The sequence below is a fragment of the Balaenoptera physalus genome (genome assembly GCF_965194825.1).
Source record: "Balaenoptera physalus genome assembly, chromosome: 1".
NCBI classification, from domain to species: Eukaryota; Metazoa; Chordata; class Mammalia; order Artiodactyla; family Balaenopteridae; genus Balaenoptera; species Balaenoptera physalus.
In genome coordinates, this window is record NC_138882.1 from 49,779,347 (window position 1) to 49,800,708 (window position 21,362).

The 21,362-nt window shown below is 39.5% G+C and overlaps 1 protein-coding gene across 1 annotated transcript in view; it reads right to left on the reverse strand.

Annotated features, from left to right (window-relative positions):
• Positions 1 to 21,362, reverse strand: part of CACNA1E (calcium voltage-gated channel subunit alpha1 E) — a 560,326-nt gene that overhangs the window by 137,110 nt on the left and 401,854 nt on the right. Inside the window, exon 11 of the mRNA XM_082473793.1 lies at positions 18,891 to 18,994. Coding sequence (XP_082329919.1) covers positions 18,891 to 18,994 — 104 coding nt within the window. The remainder of the gene's footprint in view (positions 1 to 18,890; positions 18,995 to 21,362) is intronic.

The window sequence follows — 21,362 nt, forward strand, 5'->3', positions numbered from 1 at the left end:
AAAAACAAGACCCATATATATGCTGTCTACAAGAGACCCACTTCAGACCTAGGGACACATACAGACTGAGAGTCAGGGGATGGAAAAAGATATTCCATGCAAATGGAAATCAAAAGAAAGCTGGAGTAGCAATACTCATATCAGATAAAATAGACTTTAAAATAAAGAATGTTACAAGAGACAAGGAAGGACACTACATAATGATCAAGGGATCAACCCAAGAAGAAGATATAACAATTATAAATATATATGCACCCAACATAGGAGCACCTCAATAAATAAGGCAACTGCTAACAGCTATAAAAGAGGAAATCGACAGTAACACAATAATAGTGGGGGATTTTAAACCCTCACTTACACCAATGGACAGATCACCAAAAATGAAAATAAATAAGGAAACAGAAGCTTTAAATGACAAAATTGACCAGATAGATTTAATTGATATTTATAGGACATTCCATCCAAAAACATCAGATTACACTTTCTTCTCAAGTGCGCACGGAACATTCTCCAGGACAGATCACATCTTGGGTCACAAATCAAGCCTCAGTAAATTTAAGAAAATTGAAATCATATCAAGCATCTTTTCTGACCACAACGCTATGAGATTAGAAATGAATTACCCGGAGAAAAGCGTAAAAAACACAAACACATGGAGGCTAAACAATATGTTACTAAATAACCAAGACATCACTGAAGAAATCAAAGAGGAAATCAAAAAATACCTAGAGACAAATGACAATGAAAACACGATGATCCAAAACCTATGGGATGCAGCAAAAGCAGTTCTAAGAGGGAAGTTTATAGCTATACAAGCCTACCTCAAGAAACAAGAAAAATCTCAAATAAACAATCTAACCGTACACCTAAAGGAACTACAGAAAGAAGAAAAAACAAAAGCCAAAGTTAGCAGAAGAAAAGAAATCATCAAGATCAGAGCAGAAATAAATGAAATAGAAACAAAGAAAACAATAGCAAAGATCAATAAAACTAAAAGCTGGTTCTTTGAGAAGATAAACAAAATTGATAAACCATTAGCCAGACTCATCAAGAAAAAGAGGGAGAGAACTCAAATCAATAAAATTAGAAATGAAAAAGGAGAAGTTACAACAGACACCGCAGAAATACAAAGCATCCTAAGAGACTACTACAAGCAACTCTATGCCAATAAAATGGACAACCTGGAAGAAATGGACAAATTCTTAGAAAGGTATAACCTTCCAAGACTGAACCAGGAAGAAACAGAAAATATGAACAGACCAATCACAAGTAATGAAATTGAAACTGTGATGAAAAATCTTCCAACAAGCAAAAGTCCAGGACCAGATGGCTTCACAGGTGAATTCTATCAAACATTTAGAGAAGAGCTAACACCCATCCTTCTCAAACTCTTCCAAAAATTTGCAGAGGAAGGAACACTCCCAAACTCATTCTATGAGGCCACCATCACCCTGATACCAAAACCAGACAAAGATACCACAAAAAAAGAAAATTACAGACCAATATCACTGATGAATATAGATGCAATAATCCTCAACAAAATACTAGCAAACAGAATCCAACAACACATTAAAAGGATCATACACCACGATCAAGTGGGATTTTTCCCAGGGATACAAGGATTCTTCAATATATGCAAATCAATCAATGTGAAACACCATATTAACAAATTGAAGAATAAAAACCGTATGATGATCTCAATAGATGCAGAAAAAGCTTTTGACAAAATTCAACATCTATTTATGATAAAAACTCTCCAGAACGTGGGCATAGAGGGAATGTACCTCAACATAATAAAGGCCATATACGACAAACCCACAGCAAACATCATTCTCAATGCTTAAAAACTGAAAGCATTTCCTCTAAGATCAGGAATGAGACAAGGATGTCCACTCTAACCACTATTATTCAACATAGTTTTGGAAGTCCTAGCCACGGCAATCAGAGAAGAAAAAGAAATGAAAGGAATACAAATTGGAAAAGAAGAAGTAAAACTGTCATTGTTTGCAGATGGCATGATACTATACATAGAGAATCCTAAAAATGTCACCAGAAAACTACTAGAGCTAATTAATGAATTTGGTAAAGTTGCAGGATACAAAATTAATGCACAGAAATCTCTTGCATTCCTATACACTAATGATGAAAAATCTCAAAAAGAAATTATGGAAACACTCCCATTTACCACTGCAACAAAAAGAATAAAATACATAGGAATAAACCTACCTAGGGAGACAAAAGATCTGTATGCAGAAAAGTATAAGATACTGATGAAAGAAATTAAAGATGATACCAACAGATGGAGAGATATACCATGTTCTCAGATTAGAAGAATCAATATTTTGAAAATGACTCTACTACCCAAAGCAATCTACAGATTCAATGCAATCCCTATCAAATTACCAACGGCATTTTTCACGGAACTAGAAGAAATCATCTTAAAATTTGTATGGGGACACAAAAGACCCTGCATAGCCAAAGCAGTCTTGAGGGAAAAAAACGGAGCTGGAGGAATCAGACTCCCTGACTTCAGACTATACTACAAAGCTACAGTAATCAAGACAATATGGTACTGGCACAAAAACAGAAACACAGATAAATGGAACAAGATAGAAAGCCCAGACATAAACTCATGCACCTATGGTCAACTAATCTATGACAAAGGAGGCAAAGATATACAATGGAGAAAAGACAGTCTCTTCAATAAGTCGTGCTGGGAAAACTGGACAGCTACATGTAAAAGAATGAAATTAGAATACTCCCTGACACCATACACAAAAATAAACTCAAAATGGATTCGAGACCTGAATGTAAGACCAGACACTATAAAACTCTTAGAGGAAAACATAGGAAGAACACTCTTTGACATAAATCACAGCAAGATCTTTTTTGATCCACCCCCTAGAGTAATGGAAATAAAAACAAAAATAAACAAATGGGACCTAATGAAACTTTAAAGCTTTTGCACAGCAAAGGAAACCATAAACAAGATGAAAAGACAACCCTCAGAATGGGAGAAAATATTTGCAAACGAGTCAATGGACAAAGGATTAATCTCCAAAATATATAAACAGCTCATGCAGCTCAATATTAAAGAAACAAATACCCCAATCCAAAAATGGGCAGAAGACCGAAGTAGACATTTCTCCAAAGAAGACATACAGATGGCCAAGAAGGACATGAAAAGCTGCTCAACATCACTAATTATTAGAGAAATGCAAATCAAAACTACAATGAGGTATCACCTCACACCAGTTAGAGTGGGCATCATCAGAAAATCTACAAACAACAAATGCTGGAGAGGGTGTGGAGAAAAGGGAACCCTCTTGCACTGTTGGTGGGAATGTAAATTGATACAGCCACTATGGAGAACAGTATGGAGGTTCCTTAAAAAAGTAAAAATAGAATTACCATATGATCCAGCAATCCCACTACTGGGCATATACCCAGAGAAAATCACAATTCAAAAAGACACATGCACCCCAATGTTCATTGCAGCACTATTTACAATAGCCAGGTCATGGAAGCAACCTAAATGCCCACCAACAGACTAATGGATAAAGAAGTTGTGGTGCATATATACAATGGAATATTACTCAGCCATAAAAAGGAACGAAATTGAGTCATTTGTTGAGACGTGGATGGATCTAGAGACTGTCATACAGAGTGCAGTAAGTCAGAAAGAGAAAAACAAATATCATATATTAATGCATGTATGTGGGACCTAGAAAAATGTTACAGATGAACCAGGTTGCAGGGCATAAGTTGAGACACAGATGTAGAGAACAAATGTATGGACCCCAAGGGGGGAAAACCGCGGTGGGGTGGTGATGGTGGTGTGCTGAATTAGACGATTGGGATTGACATGTATACACTGATGTGTATAAAATTGATGACTAATAAGAACCTGCAGTATAAAAAAACAATAAACAAAAAAAACCCAAAACAACTAATACTAAACTTTCTTTGGGTTATTTGTATGGAAATATGTTAATATAAATGTTTCAGGCATTACATGAAATTTCTAAAAATCTTATATTGTCTGGTATAACGTTATAAGTCATAATTCTAGTTATTACTTTAAAATGTATATCTCAGAAATAACTAAATTTCCTTGTCAATTGCATTATTATGAACTTTCATCAAATCTTTAACCATGGTCATTTTTAAGTCTTTTGTCATTTACAGACAGTTCTGGGTATACTCTGATGCTTTTGCAAAAACATTCCTGTAAAAGGGTGTCATCTTCAAGGAATTCATGGAAAAGACTCTGACAAGTACAGGTTTCTGGTAACTGACTATACTGCTGAACTGAATGAATAAGCATTTTCAGAACTCTAATGGAAAACTGATGAATTCATAAAAGTGCTAACAAAAGATCAAGATGAAAAAAAAAATTAATTACATGGGATTGAGTGAACTAATGAGGATGATTATAATTTTTGTGACTTTGTGTTTGAATAAAAAAAAAATCCCACAAGGACTCAGAGGCAAAAATATATACAAATCAATTTTCACTGCAAAGTAAAGGAGCTGTTACAGTGGAGGATTACTGGACTGAATGTCAATATTATGACATAGTATGAGTATGTTTCATGTTTGGTAATTGCAATCATTGTTGCTTTTGTTGTGGTCATCCATTTACAATGCTTGGTGTCAGTTTATTTATCTCTTGTAAAAATAAAATACAGTTTGTGTTTGTGTGGAAAAAAATAAGAAGAAAATAAATAAATAAATAAAATTCAATACTAACTCAAGTTTTGTCTTTTGATCTTATTAATGATTTACGGTAGTCAGCACATTTTTATTTTTAAAAATTCAATTTATCAATTGTTTCCTTAATGGCTTACTGATTTGTATCATGCTTAGAAAGGCTTTCCCCCTTAAAGAGTTTTAAACAGTCCATAATCTTTTTGAATATTTATAGTTTAATTTTAAAAACATGTGTACTTGTTCCACCTGCAATTTACTTTGGTATAAGATATAAGAGATGGGGAGCCAATTCAACTTTTTCTTTCCAAGTGACTGGCCAGTTATCAACACCATTCATTGAATAATTTCACTAATTTGAAATGACACTTACATACACTGTAAATTCATATATATATTTGAATCTCCTTTTGGTCCTCCTATTCCTACATCAGGCCACACTGTTTCAATTACTGCAGCTTTAGAATACATTTTACTACTTGGAGAAAAGTCCCTGTTCCTCACTGTTCTAAGAAATATCTTGGATATTCTTATATGCTATAGTTTTCAGATAAATTTCCATTTAGTAAAGTAAAAATCTTATTTGCATTTATTAATATTCAAGTTAAAGATGAAACTAGGGAAAATAGACATCTTTGTCGTCTGAAGCATTCCTTTTTGAGTACAGTGTTTGTCTTCTTATTTACCTAAATGAGAATAAACAACTTAGAATCTCTCCGTGTTGGAATTCAAGCTCTACAAGGGCAGGACTTTTTGTTTTGTTCTGTGCTATATTCCTAGTTTCTAGAACACTTTCTGGCACAGTAGAAGCACAATACCTATTTGTTGAAAAACTGAACAAATGAACACATAAATTAGTCTATTATTTAGGCAATAGAAAGCCATTATAAATAATTAAGGTACACAAACTGTGTAATTAGATGTCTAGTTAGGAAAGACTGCTTTGATCATGGAGAGCAGGCTGGATTAGAGTAGGCAGAGAACTTAAAGAGGCAATTGCTACAGTTCAGGATACAGCTCATGAAACCTTTCAAAAGGGGAATCAGTAGGTCTTGATGAGCAACTAGATGCAGAGAATAAGTAAAATGAAAGGACTAAGGTTAACTAAGGTTACTATCTTGGATAACTAAAGTAATAAAAGATAACAGAGGGAGAGTATGGAAGAGTAGTGGGTGTTTTTAGTGGTGGAGTAGGGGAATGAGGCAATGAATTCAGTTTAGAGCATCCTAAGTTTGAGACACGTAAGGGATACCCAAGTGAAAATATCCCTTTTGGAGCTTAGTAGCAGATGGGTAAATTAAATCCAGGCTGGCCTGAATAAGCCCTTTTCTTAAATATAACTTTATTATATTATTTTATTAAACACAAATTAGCTCCTCCTCTGAAAAACAGATAACTTAAATGGGATTTTAAGACAGAAACAGTCTTGAAAGAGGCTTAAATATAGTGTGCAAGTGTGCAATTATAAAAAATAGTGTGCAAAAATAAAGTGTATACTGTACAAGGCAAACAGAGAATGGTATAGTCACCTACGGGGTCCTTAAGTACTTCATGGAGGAACAAAGACTGGAATACAGCATGTATATAAAGTTTGAGCATGAATATAAGCATCATGTACATGTGTGGAAATATGTGTGTGTATGTGTGTATGCATATAAATATGTGTGTATATTTGTGTGTATGCATATAAATATGTGTGTATATTTGTGTGTGTGTGTGTACAAATGTATGTATATACACACACATATATAAATAAAGGTATCAGAGTGTTCAAGAATGAATCTCGAACCTAGTTATTCAGGTTATGGCAGAGGAGATAACAGTATTGTTTCAGCCACCTAAGAACTTGGCCAACTAAAAATTTAATGCACGAAAAATCCTTCAACAGAGAATGGAGGCATTTTTGTATTTAGTCTTCATCACCAAAAGGGCACCTATTGAATTGCAGGTCTAATTGTTCAAATTGCTCTAGAAAAAGTATGAGTCCATGTAAAACAGTACCTTGTTTTGATGATTTATCTTGACTGTCCTACTCAGTGATTTCTCTATTCCTTTTCTGTTAACACTTTGACCCTGCCTCTCGGAGTTGACCTTTCTTGATAAGATTGTTAGCTTCTACCAGATATGACCACCGCTCCATCCCCACTACATACATATTCAGACAATGATCCTCCCACCTTGGCCCGGGCCCTCAGAACCATCTATCCCAGTCCAGCCCATACTCCCCCAGATAAATAAAAGAGTGCACTAGAGCTTGACTTTTGAGAGGGAACCAAATTTTAAACAATAAAAGAGACCTAGAGCCTTTTTCTTCTCAAAGCATTACATTTCACATTCACAATCTCAGCCCATAAAGTTATCAACAAGGGTGATTTCAGGATATTGGCACTGATTATACTTCTTCATATTAGTTCATCTTAAAATGGGGAGTAATATTCTAGAAAATAGAGATTACATGTGCAACACAAAAATATAAGTTACATGAGGGGAGGGATTTTTCAATTCCAGCATCTAGAACAGTGTTTGGCACATAGTAAGTGCTCAATAAATATTTATCAACCTAATAACTAAATTCAAAAGAGCATTTTGTGGTTTGTTGGAACATGCATGTAAATCACACTGCTATGTCTTGAGTAGAAGCGGAGCAGCAAAGATTCTACTGGCAATACCCAACTCCAGAATGGGAAGAAGTGTTTTGTGTAACCAGGAGCACTGGACTAAGGGTCAGAACACCACACCCTTAGATTTAGGATTTAAGGCATGTTGCGTGCTCACTTTTGAACTTCAGTCTCCTTAGTTGTAAAATAACAACACAATTCCTAGAGTCACTATGAGAATTAAACAAATGAATACCCATGAAATGCTTTCCAAATGAAGTGCTCCACGGTAAAAAAAAAAAAAAAAAAAAAGAAAGAAAGAAAAAAGAAAAGAATAAAAGAATAACTGCTTTAGTCTTTCTGTGCTTCCAACAGACTTAGTTGCCCACAATTCCCGCTAGGATGACAGCTTTAATGATCCTTAAGTGATTGTTCCCTAAATATTTGCCACATGTGATATATATGGATTAATATCCTCACTATACAAATAGAAATTTTAAGTTCATTTGAAAAAGATAAATATGGCTAGAGGAAAATGGGCAAAGGACATGAGCAATTAACGAAAAGAAAAAAATCAATAGCTATGTGAAAAAATGTTCAGCATGTGACAATTTCATGTTTGTAACACCTGTTAGATGCAAGCAGGGACCACCACTCTGCAAAGTAAACAGCCTCTCTTGAGCTTTCCCCTGGATCTCCAGTGCTAGTGATTGTGCTCCTGACTTTCAAGATACCAGCCTCTTCATAGTCCTCTGCAGTATTATTCTCCAGAATGTCACAAGGCGGTAAGAAATCTTCTAAGAGGGGCCTGGTGTTAGTTGGTTTCCCTTCAATTCAGCAATTATGTCCTGAGCACAAGATAAGGCACTAAGATGTTAAGAGAGGTCCAATTATGTGGAAAGCCATCTCCAACATAAGAAATAAAACCTGGACTTCCTTGTGGCTCAGTGGTTAAGAAACTGCCTGCCAATGCAGGGGACACGGGTTCAATCCCTGGTCTGGGAAGATCCCATGTGCCACAGAGCAACTAAGCCCACGTGCCACAACTACTGAGCCTGCGTGCTGCAACTACTGAAGCCCGTGCGCCTAGAGCCCATGCTCCGCAACCAGAGAAGCCACCGCAATGAGAAGCCCACGCACCGCAACGAAGAGTAGCCCCCACTCGCAGCAACAAAGACCCAATGCAGCGAAAAAAAAAAAAAGGGCAAGAAACAATAAAAAAAAAAAAAAGAAATAAAACCTAACAGGTGACAGGGACATTCATAACTCCAATACAAGGAAGACAGTGCATCCTGGGTGGGACAGGAGAGTTCTGCCCCCTGATAACAGTCATATTCAAGACTCAAACTTTCTCAGCCTCCATTTCCTCATTTATTATAAAATGGGGTTAACAATACTACCTTACTCGTGAGGCTGTTATAAAATTAATCAAAATAATGTGTATAAAGTATTTAGCATACTATCAGGCAGATAACGAGCTTTCAATAAATGTTAGCTGTTTTCTTTAGCATTATTATTATTATTATTAAATGACATAACAGAATAGTGTAATGTTATACTGAGTAATAGGTTCTAATGGACAGGTACCTAGTGCTATAGGAGCATATGGGAGAAATATTTGAATCCTAACTGCAGAATGGGAGTGGGCGTTATGGATCTGGAAAGATCTCATGAAGGAAGTCAAAGCTAAAACAGGTGATAAGGGATGAGCAGGAATTCAACAAGGAAAACTAAGGGGGCAAGGCTTACTCCAGACCACAGGGGCAGAGGGCATTGCTAAGAAACTGCAAGAGGTATAGTGTCCAAGGTGATGGCCACATGTGGAGGTACAGGGGTGTGGTCCAATGATCCATCATTGCTATTCCCTCTAGGGAATAGGGTGCCATGGATGGTCAGCCCTACCAGTGGTAACTGAAAACAGCCGAGTTCATGCTAGTTGACTCAATGGGGGGACTTGGTAAGTAAAAATGACTCTTTCCCGGCCCTACCTACTGAGGTGTAAACCAAGGTCTGGAGAGAGGAAATCTGCTACTCAGAGCTAACGCTGATTAAGTATTTACTATCTCCCAGGTACTGAACACTTAACATGAATGATCTGATTTAGTTTCCCCAACAATCCTACATGGTGGATCCTAGAATCCTTGTTTGCAATCAGGTAATCGAGGGTATAGAAAGGTGGAGCAACTTGCCTAAGGTCATGCAGATGACAAGTGATGGACATGGGATTCAAACCCAGGTATGCTCTTCTACAGAGTCTGTATTTTACTACTAAGCTATCCCCATTGTGCAGAGGAAATAAGCACTCTGAACAGGGAACCAGAGGCCTTGGTTCTAGTCAAGATCTGCCGCTAAATAGCTGCGCATGACTTCAGGAAGTCTCTTCACTCTCTGGTCAGACTTCTTCGGTTATAACATGGAGGCCAGGAATAAACTACACCTATAGTCCCTTCTGCCTCCAATAATTTTTATCACACTCTAAGATACAACTCTGACAACTGATACACAAAACAGCTTCTTGGGGAAATGCAGACTCTTTCCACAAACCCTCATAGCTTTATGTGGGAGCCTCGTGGGCACGCAACTCATCCAGGAGCATGCTTCCAGTCAAGGTGGGAACTATAAACACTCTACTCTGGTCATTACAGGTGTTTGGCATGAAATCTCTGTCTGCAGGACTGGAAAGTTCTATATGTCCCACCAGCCACCAAGGGCCCCTTCATTTCCATCGAGTTCTGCCATACTAGATCCCAGATAAATTCCTTTTAACAAGGACATTTAAACTATATGCAAGATGTATTTGGGTCTAGCCAGACCTCCATCCAAATTCTGAACCTGCTGCTTTGTGAGCTTAGGCAAATTACCAAACCTCCCCATCACAGCTATCCTATTTATAAAAGACAGTAATAACTCAAGGGTCATGGTGAGGATTAAATGAAACAATGTGTGCCATGGGATTAGCACAATGCTTGGTGCATAGCACAGTCTCAATAAATTACAGCTTAAAAAAAAAATCAACCTAAAACAAACCCTACACTACTGCTGTGAACTAGCCAAAGGTGTAAAATGCGTTACACTTTCTCAAACCCTATAGGTACAAAACCTAAACTATTTCCCTCAAAACCTCTTTGTCCTATGTTCTCCCTCGGCCACCTAGTGGCTCAATTCAGAAGGAAAGAGACTCACAGACAGAAAACAAACTTATGATTACCAAGGGGGAAAGAGGGGTTAGGGGAGGGATAAATTAGGAGGCTGAGGTTAACATATACACACTGCTATGTATAAAATAATCAACAAGGACCTACTGTATTGCACAGGGAACTATACTCAATATTATGTAATAACCTATAAGAGAAAAGAATCTGGAAAAGAATATATATGTGTGCATGTGTGTGTTTCTGTATATATATATATATATATATATATATATATATATATATATATATATATATATATATATATGCTGTGCTGCACACCTGAAACTTGCACGATATTGTAAATCAACTATACTTCAATAAAAAAATTTTTTTAAAAATCTAGAAGTAGTCCAAGACACGTCCCTCTTATTTCCACCCCCAGTACACACTCAAACACACCCACACAGTCACCAAGTCACGCAGATCCCATCCCACCAACACCTCCTGGATCTGGTCCACCTTCTCCATCACCACTCCCCTCTGCCTCACTGCTTCTCTGCTTCTTTCTTCATCTGTTGCTCCAAACATGTCTCCCTGCCTCTAATCTCGCTTCTCCAGGGTAATCATCTTCAAATGCAAACTGGCTGTCTTCCCTGCTAAGTTTGAGACCCCCCCCCACGAGCTCTAGGGGTCAGGTTTGAACTCAGGTTTAGCCCATAGGGTGGGCCCTGCATGATGAGCCTCTGCCTCTAGTTTCACCTCCTCTACAGCCCCCGACATGCTTCACTCCAGTCACTCAGAATGGCCTCTCATTATACATCTTCCTGACTACCAACCTGCTGGAAAGTCCTCTTCCCTTCTTCTTGCTGACCATTACTCATTCTTCAAAAGAATGCATCAATGTCACCTTCTTCAGGTGGCCCTGCCGGATCCTTGCCCCCATCTAATATAAATGCTCACCCTGTGCTATCTCTCTACCTCTCCACCTAGATTACAAGCTCCCTGAGGGTAGCAGCTCTCTGTCCCTGTCTGATCTCATTCTCAGCCCTAGGAGCAAGTGACATATAGCAAGCACTCAGGAACTGCTCGCTGAATTTCTCCCAGTTGATTCCAGTGTTGGAATCCTGGCAGGAGAATTACCGTGTGGTTCATGCACACGTTTATCTTAGCCAGTCTCCTTCGATGTCAGTCTGCCTCGGGAAGATCACACACAGGCCAAACTGATACCCACCAACCCCTCAGAGTGCTCATCTGGACCACTGATCTGGGCAGGAACAATTTCCTTCTTAAGACCACCAGCCATTCCTATCTCAAGTCAGGCCTGGGAAATGCTCAGGTGCCGCTTCCTAACATCCAGAGGGAAGCAATGGCAGGTGACTCAGGAGATCCAACATTTAATATTGAAGGTACATTCGTTAGCCTCTTCCCTGTGGACAGGACTTAGGTCCTACTCACCTTTGTATTCTCAGCAATGCTTCACAAGATAGTAGGTGCCCAAAATACATGACATATGAATCTTTAACTTTTGATAGGGCTAGAATTCTGGATATATTGAATTTAGACACCATTACATGTATTTTGAATGATTTCCTTAATTAATCTACAATCTCTTTTACTCATCTTTGTAATCTCAGAGTCTAGCGTGGTGTCTTAAGCATAGTAGCCACACAATCAGCTTTTGCTGAATTGCACTGAATCGTCAAACCTACCCAGCAAAGGAGTTGGTGGCAAGACAGACAGACCACAGTCATCTTGCCAGTAATGGGAGCCACTCCACTCATTCAAGAGATGCAACCAGAAGAATTCCTCCTCTTATACGGACAGTCCACCACTCCCCATTAGTCTTGAGGGCAAGAGGACCTGGAGAGTGGGCCTTGGCATCTTCTACCTTGTATGTACCAGGTCACATTGTGTGCTGAAGACCAGTGTATGAGAATAAGTATGTGCTTCAATGTAGGTACAGATTAAAACTCGTACCAACATCTGTATGGTCAGGATGATATTCTAGGTTAACCACTGGCCAACTTGCTCTAGTTGTGCCACATTGGGTGCCAGTATTCCTGGATGGAGGCCACCTGGTGTAGGTGTATTTAAACAAGTCCCTAACCAGAAGGTGGGAAATTATTACCTCTGGCCACACCTCTGCCAGTAACTACTTGGGGGTTAGCACCTCTAAACCGCCCTCTTCCCATCTGTAAATAAAGATAGTGTCTACCTAAGCAAAGGTGCTCTGAAAACTATGACATGCTTTACATACATGCTCCCTTTGTGCATGCGTAAGCAATCCCTGGCTTGGCTGTCCCTGCCCTGGTTTGGAGACAGCACAGCTGCTCCCCCAAGCCTACCTCCCTCTCTCCAGAAGCCCTGGGAGCAGAGAGTAGAGGCGATGGGATAAGGGTCATTTTCTGTTTGCGTGAGCCTTCTGCCCTGTAGCCCCTGACTGCACTTCAGGATGTGCTTAAGCAGCCCTGGTTTGTTTCCATGGAGACAGGAAGCTCTGCTTCTCTTCAAGCCTAAACTAATGGTTTTCATCAAATCCCATTTCCTCTGAGACAAGTAAAAATGCGACAAAGCTTCTATCCACACTTCCTGTTTAAATACACTGAAACTGACAAACATACCTCTGAGCCCTCCTCCCACCTAGGCCCATGCCCCTGGGACAGGTGCATCCATCACTTCCACACTTGGTGGGCCATAAGCACCAGTGTGGGCTGCCTGCCCCAACTCACTGGACTCTTCTTCACTTGCCCAACAGAGGGGTTCCTCCTTCCATTGCCTTCTCCCTGCTTTAGGAAACCTCGGTACCTAACGTTCAAACTGCCTGCAGGTCACTGGGAACATGTATCCCAGAGATAAAACCTTCAGAGCTTTTCCCTGGCTTATGAGTGTGACTCCCAAGCAACCTCTTACTCAAAGGAGAATGCCTCCATCCCCTCCAGAGGCATGTGAGAACCAGACAAAGCAGGAGAGAGAGCCCATGCCCCACCCCCAACCCTGTACACAGAACTAGCTGCTGCCGAACCCTCCGCAGACACCAGTGAAACCCAATACATGTTGAGCATCAGAACAAGAAAAAGAAACCAGGACAGAAATATTCCAGCCCCAGCTTGTAAGGCCCCTATTGTTAACACTCTTTTAAATGTTGGACTTTATTCACACCAGCTGTTCCCAGCTGCTGCTGTCACTTCCTAGGCTTCTCCAGAAGTGCTAAGGAGGCATATGCCACGCAGTTCTGTTTCATCTCCCAACCTGAGGAGGCCGCCTCCCGGTCAGAGAGGAACTGATGGCCTCGCGGCAGGTTCAAGCCCAACATCATAGGCTGCTACTCAGATGATAGCCACCTGCACCTAACAGGCAGAGAAAACGAACATCGATAATATCAAAGGGTGTAAGAGCTGACGGCTACTCCATGCCAGACCTGGGCTAGGCTTCTGCCTGGGAGAGGGATATGGCTATCCCATTTCACAGAGGAGGAAGCAGGCTCAGAGTAACTTGTCCAAATGCACAATGCTAACAAGCGGCAGGGTTAGGATCTCACCCGTGACTGTCAGATGCCCAAGCTCACATTTCTCCCAACCTCCCATGCTTTCCCACCCAGAGAAGGATGTAGGAGAATTCAAAGATGCAATTCCACACTAGAGCTAGTCCATCAGAGTGGACACGGTCAGACAGGAATTGTGTTTCAGGGCAGTGCTCTGTCCCATTTCCAGCTCTGTTATGACACATCCTCAACCCACACTGGAACCTTATCTGGAACATCAATGACCTGTTATTCAATAGTGAGAATCTGACTTGAATTTTCTCAACTAAAACATGGACAAGTAAGGACAAAGAATGTCGGATAAGATTCTACAAACAAGAGACTATCCCCTCAGTAGAAATACAAGAAGAAAGAAGTCCATGGTCAGGTCCCTCCTGGGCAGTCATTGAGGTAGAGCAGGTGAGTTGTAGCTATAGGCTATGTGGAGAGAATTACCTATTGAGCATAAAGGATGTCAATAAATGCTCACTGAATGAGTACATACATAAGAAATCGCATTATGTCTCATGACTCTCCACTCATGATACACACTATTAAGGACTTCTTCACACTGTCTCTTGTCTTTCCCTCATAACCATTTCACCAGTCCCCCAAGGCTCTTAGTACCACAGAGTTGACTAATACGTCTGTTTCCTCCTCAATCCTCCTGTATCTGGTCTCTCTTCAGGCCAATCCTCCCCCCACAATGCTAGATGAATAGTCTTATACACTCCTTTCATCCTACACTTTTTTTGTGTGTGCAGTAATTTTAAAATTTAATCTCTATTTTTCTCCAAGTCATGCATGTTGAGTTTTAAGGTCAAAATTTTTTAAAGCTTGTAATGAAAAAATAGCAGCCCACTGCCTCACCCCCGAATCTGACTCCCCAAGGCAACCACTTATAACTCTTTTACCTGGTTCTTCTAGTATTCATTTCCAATTTTATAAATATTATACTTACACAACTGTTCTTTCTTGATATTTCAGTTTTAGATATCACTTAAGGACTTCCCCACTGTGGAACCTAAGATTTTAGTCTTTGACATCCCCTTCTCCTCCCCCATCCTTATTTTCCCCCATCCTCTTAAGGTAATTATAGCACCATAGGGGCTATCTCAAAATCCAGTGTGAACAATGTACGTCTGATTGACAGCTGAGCGGTATGGAGTACTTACTTTGCTTATATTCCTTTAGTGGTAACACTTCTGTATTTTGTGGAATTAATTGCTTAGATTGGTGTGTGTGTGTGCAAATACATATAAATATTTATATACTCATATACATAGTTTTAGAAAAAATTAAAACTCTTGTAGGTAGAATTATACACATTGGGAAACATTAATTTCATTTTTTTCTTAAACATATTTTTAGAGCCCTCTGTCATCCTACTCAAATCTGAACTTGCTGCTCACTAGGCCTTCTGACAGGTATTATCCTAAAGTTCCCTTCATCATCATCCTGGAAATCTCCTTTCTTTCTCTCTAATGAATCCCTTGTTTCCATGAGTCTCGGGTCCTTCCCTTTCTTCAATTAATTCTCTATTTTTAGTGACTCACATTCTCCAGTAACTTCTTCAGAGAAAGTGTCTCAAAATATTGCTATTCCATCCTCACAAATAATTGCTATTTTGGCTAGGTATAAGCATTCTATCTTGGAAAATTTTTTCCAAAAAATTTTTTAGGAACTTCTCTATTGGTTTCTAACTTTCAGTGTCATGGAGATGTCCAAAGCCATCCTAATTCCTGATTCTTCATAGATAAAATTCATCTCCTTACTAAGCACCAGAAGCTTCCAGAATATTATTTTACTCAGATGCTCTGAAATGTCATGATTTATCTTGGTGTAGTCTCTTCTCAACTGTTGTGTTGAGTGTTCAGTTGGCATTTTTATTATTATTTCACTTGTTCCCTTTTTTCTCCACACCCACTTCCCATCTCCTTGCCATACAAACGACTGTTACAATATATTCAATGTATACTTTTTATTTGAATGAATTTTTACAAACTGTGTATTATGTGTGCATGTATTTTTTAATTTATGTGGATGGTATTATACTGTTTCCTTCTTGTTTTCACTAAACTCTGTTTTTAACATGTACATGGTCTTTGTTGCTCCTGACTGGCACATAGTATGTCATCCAACAGACACCTAACTACTCTCCTAGTTATAGATACCCAGGTTTTCTCCAAGTCCCCACCACCAAAAACTAATGCTAGAAAGAATATCCTTGCACGTGTCTCAACAGATCTTTTAATCTGGCAGTATGAGTTGATTAGTTCTGAGAACATTGTTGGTATTTTTCTTTGTTAATTTCTTCCTCTCCATTTCCCTATTTTCTTTATGGAATTCTTATTAGTTCAATGTTGAACCAATCCTCTAATTTTCTTATTTCTGTTCTACTTTCTGGGTGATTTCATCAACTTTATAATCCAACTGTTTACTATTTATTTTTATTACATTTTAATATTTTTACATTAATATACATTTTATACTAATTATTTTACATTAATTTCCAAGAGCTCTTTTTAACTGCTAAATGTTCTCTTTTTTTTATAGCAATCTGCTGCCTTGTGGATAAAATAATTTCTCTTCTATCTCTGTTGATATCAATCATACTTTTAAAAAGTTATCTTCCGCTCCCTGCATTATTCGTGTTCCCTCAAGTTCCTTTTTCCTACTTATTATTTTGATTTTGTCTTTTGTGTTGGACCTTTTCTTCGAATGCAGATGACCCCTAGCTGTGTGTTTATATTTAAGAGCAAAGCACAAAAGGCTTACTGGAAACTCCTGCATGAATGGTTGGGGCTTGTAGAATCCTGAGTGTAGTGGTTTGACTGGTGCCCCCCTCCCCCAAAGATAGGTCCACATCCTAATTCCTGGAACCTGTAAATGTTCCCATATTTGGAAAAAGGATCTTTGCAGATGTAATTAAGTTAAGGATCTTGAGATGAAGAGGTCCTCCTGGATTATCCAGGTGACCCTAAATCCAATGTCAAGTGTCCTCCTAAGAGAGAGGCAAAGGGAGATTCTAGACAGAAGAGAAGGAGGCAACTTGACCATGGAGGCAGAGACTGGAGTGACACAGACACAGCCAAGGAATGCCTGGAGCCACCAGAGGCTGGAAGAGGAAGCAAAGAAATTCTCCTGTAGAGCCCTTGGAGGTAGCATGGCCCTGCCAGATTTTGGACCTCTAGCCTCCAGAACTATGAGACAATTTCTCTCACACTTTTAAGCCACCTAGCTTGTGGTAATTTGTTGGGGCAGCCTCAGGAAACTAATACGGTGAGCCTCACTGAAGGTGAGGGGTGGGACCATTTCTCTGATTACCCTCAAATACCAGGATACAGAGGTCTTTTCTCTTCAGATGGGTAGTTCCCCCATAGAGGAAGGCTATGAACTCTGCCACATTGCTACATTTTTGAGAGCCAAGCAGTAGAAGTGGGCTGGGAGCATGACATTCAGTTTGTGGACTTTAATGTAACACTCCCGTTTTCAGTACAGAATACCAACCCCACCCTGATGTTACTATTCCACGCTTCTCTGATTCAGTCTCCTCAGAGAGGAAGTCCTCTAACTTTGGCTGGGAGGGGGGGTTGGGTGGGACAGGCACCTGTGAGCAGTGTCTGGGGAAAGAGATCTAAGGTACAGGGGAGAATGCATGTAGGAACTGGGAAAAATCCTCTTGTTCTAGAACCTCCCCCATATCCCAGCTTTTAGACATACCTGGTGCCTCAATTCCTGAGCCTTTCTAGGGCTCTCACTCTGCTTTTTTCTTGGCATTCCTCACTGGAGGCAGTATAACCTCAGCTTTCGTGCCACTAGATTAGTTACCATTTACTGTCTTCAAAAGTTCTGTTGACATCTCTCATCTGTTTTCATACCCTCTCCTGTTCTCTTTGTCACTGTGTCCTTTTCAATATTTACTTCCCGTGTTAGTGGACTTATAAGAGATGTCCAACTTGGTTCAATCTGCCACGTTTAAAGAGAAGGACCAGCTTATAAATTTCCATTTCAAGAATGTCTGCCATTCAGACAAGAGATTATGTTCAGTTTTGCTTAGAAAAATGAAAGACTCTCTGAGGCCCTGTTTTAGCCCTCCTGTTTTATCCTTTCAATTCCCAAATGAAATTTCCACTCAAGTTAAATTTGGTTGCATTCTAGTCTCCTCACTCTCCATGACGAATCCCATTTCTTCATGTTTGCTTATGGTGTCGTGCTCAACTTCCTGGAATATTCACTCCCATATATTCTATTTTATTCTCTTACATATTTTGTATCCCAAGCAAAATCCCAATCCTTTATGAAACCATTTCTGATAGCTTCAGACTATATAGATTTGTCCCTTCCCCAAAACAAATGAACTGTATCTTATATTAGTCAGTAAAAGAACTCCTGTTCCCTAACTGTTTCAAGTGTTTGTGTTGTCTTCTCAGCAAAACGTAAGTTTCTTAAAGGCAGGAACCGTGCCTTACACTTTATGTCCTCTTGGCAATGGCATTGAACATTCAGTACTTTTTAACTGATGTATACTAATTCAAGCCACAAATATGGAATTTGATGTCCAATACACAATAGAGTAAGAACCTTTTGAGGGTAAAGCCTGTTTCTTATTAAACATTATATGTCTATCAACCAGCACAGTGTTTGACATAGAAGGTCTCTGTTGAGTGACAGAATGAAAGGATGGATGGATAAATAGACTCTCATTAGCTACCATGTTCAATGTTGTACCAGTCTAAAGATTTTTTAATTCCTAAGAATACTAAAGATGATTAAAACGATGGTTCACGACTGCATTCCCACAATCTAGAACAGCTTTTGGCACATAGGGGCTGCCCAGTTGATGAAGGTTACATGAATGAATCTGCAAGGAGTCAGGAGCACTAGTTTATCGTTAGAAAGAAGAGGAGAGAGAAACATTTGGCTTACCCAGAAAGCACTCCCAGGACGAGGTTGAGAACAAAGAAGGATCCAATGATGATCAGGGGGATGAAGTACAGCCAATTCCAGGTGGCTCCTAAGGCATCATTGGTCTGAAAGGAAGAAAAATGGTTCCTTAATACTTCATCAGAACCATCCACCAGGTGAAGGCCTCCATTCCTGCAGTACATATAGGGTGATGAAAAAGCACAGTGCAATACGGTTAAACACTACCTCACTTCACTCCCAATTTAATGTGGTTGTAGATTAACTCATGTTCTCCATGTACACTGTGAAGGGCACACATAACATCCTGAATTGGAATGGTCTAACACCCTCACTCAGCAGGTAACTGAACCCAGAAAGGTAAAATACTTTTCTAAGATCATGCAAATAATCACTGGTTTTACAGTGTTTGGTGATGTGGGTTCTAAGCCTCTGTACTCTAAACTGGGAAAGTTCTCAAAAGACAGAGGCAGGCTGTGTCCATCACTTTATTCCAGGGATGCTGGCAAACACCTTGACAGGTTGCTTGGGAGAGATTAATGTCATCCACATCTTGCTCAGCTCGTGACCCTGGGCTCTGGCTTTTTTCCTTCTTCCATCATAGTCCAATAGTACAGAGCTAGATCAGGCTTGGCCCTGGGAAGGCTCTGGTAAAAGAAGGAATAAATCTAGATTTGAAGAGTGATCCCTTGTTCTCTCTCTAATGTGAACACACAGTGAACTAAAAACTGCATGGAAACCCATATTCTGGATTCTTATACCACAAGTGAGATGCAAGGCCCTTGAATGGTAGGGGGCTGAGGCAGGATTATACCACATGTCTTAGCCAAAAAAAAAAAAAAAAAAAAACCATAAAGCAACTCTCAGTAGGATGTCTCATTAAGGACCTTTAAACAGTTTTGGAGAATTCTGAAAAGTCCTAACACATGGACCTCTCAACTAAGCTTTGCCTTGACTCTCTCACCTCATGATATCAACCCCAAATCTTCCTAACAAGTCCACCTGAATTGCATTTTATATATACAGGGCTTTGAAATCCCCCCAATCCCACTCCACCCCTCACACACAAACTTTAATACCTGTTTGAAACTCAAAAGTTTCTGGAAAGATATTTTATTCCCAATTCACTGGAGAAACAAGGCCATCCAAATCAAATGCCATGCCTAAAATTCGCATGCTAAATTAGTAAAATGGAGATCTGAACTCGGAATTTCTATTGCAAAGTGTTTCTTATCCTCGTGATTTACCTTTTTCTCCGTCTCACTACTAACTTTGCAAACATATTTTGATTCATTGTCTTCCTGCTTCCCATGGACTTCTATGACATTCTATCTTGTTTTTCCCCAAATTATCTCATTTTCCTTCTGCCTCCCATTCAAATATGTCAGTCTATAAAATATAGCCTCCCACTGATCATGGCAGCTATCACTGTACAGTAGATTTTTCCATTAAAAAATAGCTTCTAAGGCAACCTCTTTCACCAAGCTCGTGTCTTTTTGTCTTGCCCCTATGCTGTTCAGAGAGATACGTTTGCAAATGAAGCAGAATAAAAGTTAAAAACAAACAAACACCTTCTGAACTGTATGAACAAAAGCAGAGACCTGCCAATTTCAGTGTATAAGATCTAGGCTCTTTGGTTCAACCAGGTCTGGTCAGTCAAATGTAAGCAGGGAAGATTCGGGTCAGACCGCAGAGAAAATTTCTCCTGATATCAGAAGGAAGATGCAGAAGAACTAGATGCCAAGGGCCACAGGGGGTTTTAATGGACATAGGAAGCTATTTTTTTCTGAGATAACTGAGACATGGTTCTTCCTGTGAGCTACAGGATGGACTGAGTGATCTTTGTATAACTAGCTCTATCTTTATCCATGACTATAAACGCAACATTTTGTAAAGACTGGTTAGCGCTGATGGTTCACCGGTGGTGCTCCAGATCAACAAGTTTCATTCACTCCATGGCTTAGACAGTCAGCCCCATCCTTAGCGTTCTTTGGCAGCAAGAACTGACTCTGCTCCCAGCACCCAGATCAGGGCTCAGTAGCCAATAAACATTAGCTGGTGTCAGCAATGGCAATGATGAAATTGTGACTTTTAATCTGTTTTTGGTCCCAGGAGTGACTGTGCTACGTTTTGAGGATGGCTAGAGCAATTTCAGTTGGGTGACTATTTGCCAGAGATGCTGTACAGTGAAGAACAATTCCCAAATTGTGTTCTTCTCATTGCTAGCGATCTGTAAGATGTTCATGTGTTCTGTGGAAAATGAGCTTCTGGAACCAAAGAAACTGGGGAAACAGCAGATTATATTTTCGTGTCAGCCTGTGAGAAGACCCACCAAAAAGGAACATTATTAACTTTATTTCCTCCATCATTTCCTACACTTCCTTGATTACAAAACCTCCTTTTCAACGGCAATCTATTAACATATCAGGAAATACAGCCTGTGAAATACACGGAGAGAAGAACTTCCCTCACAGG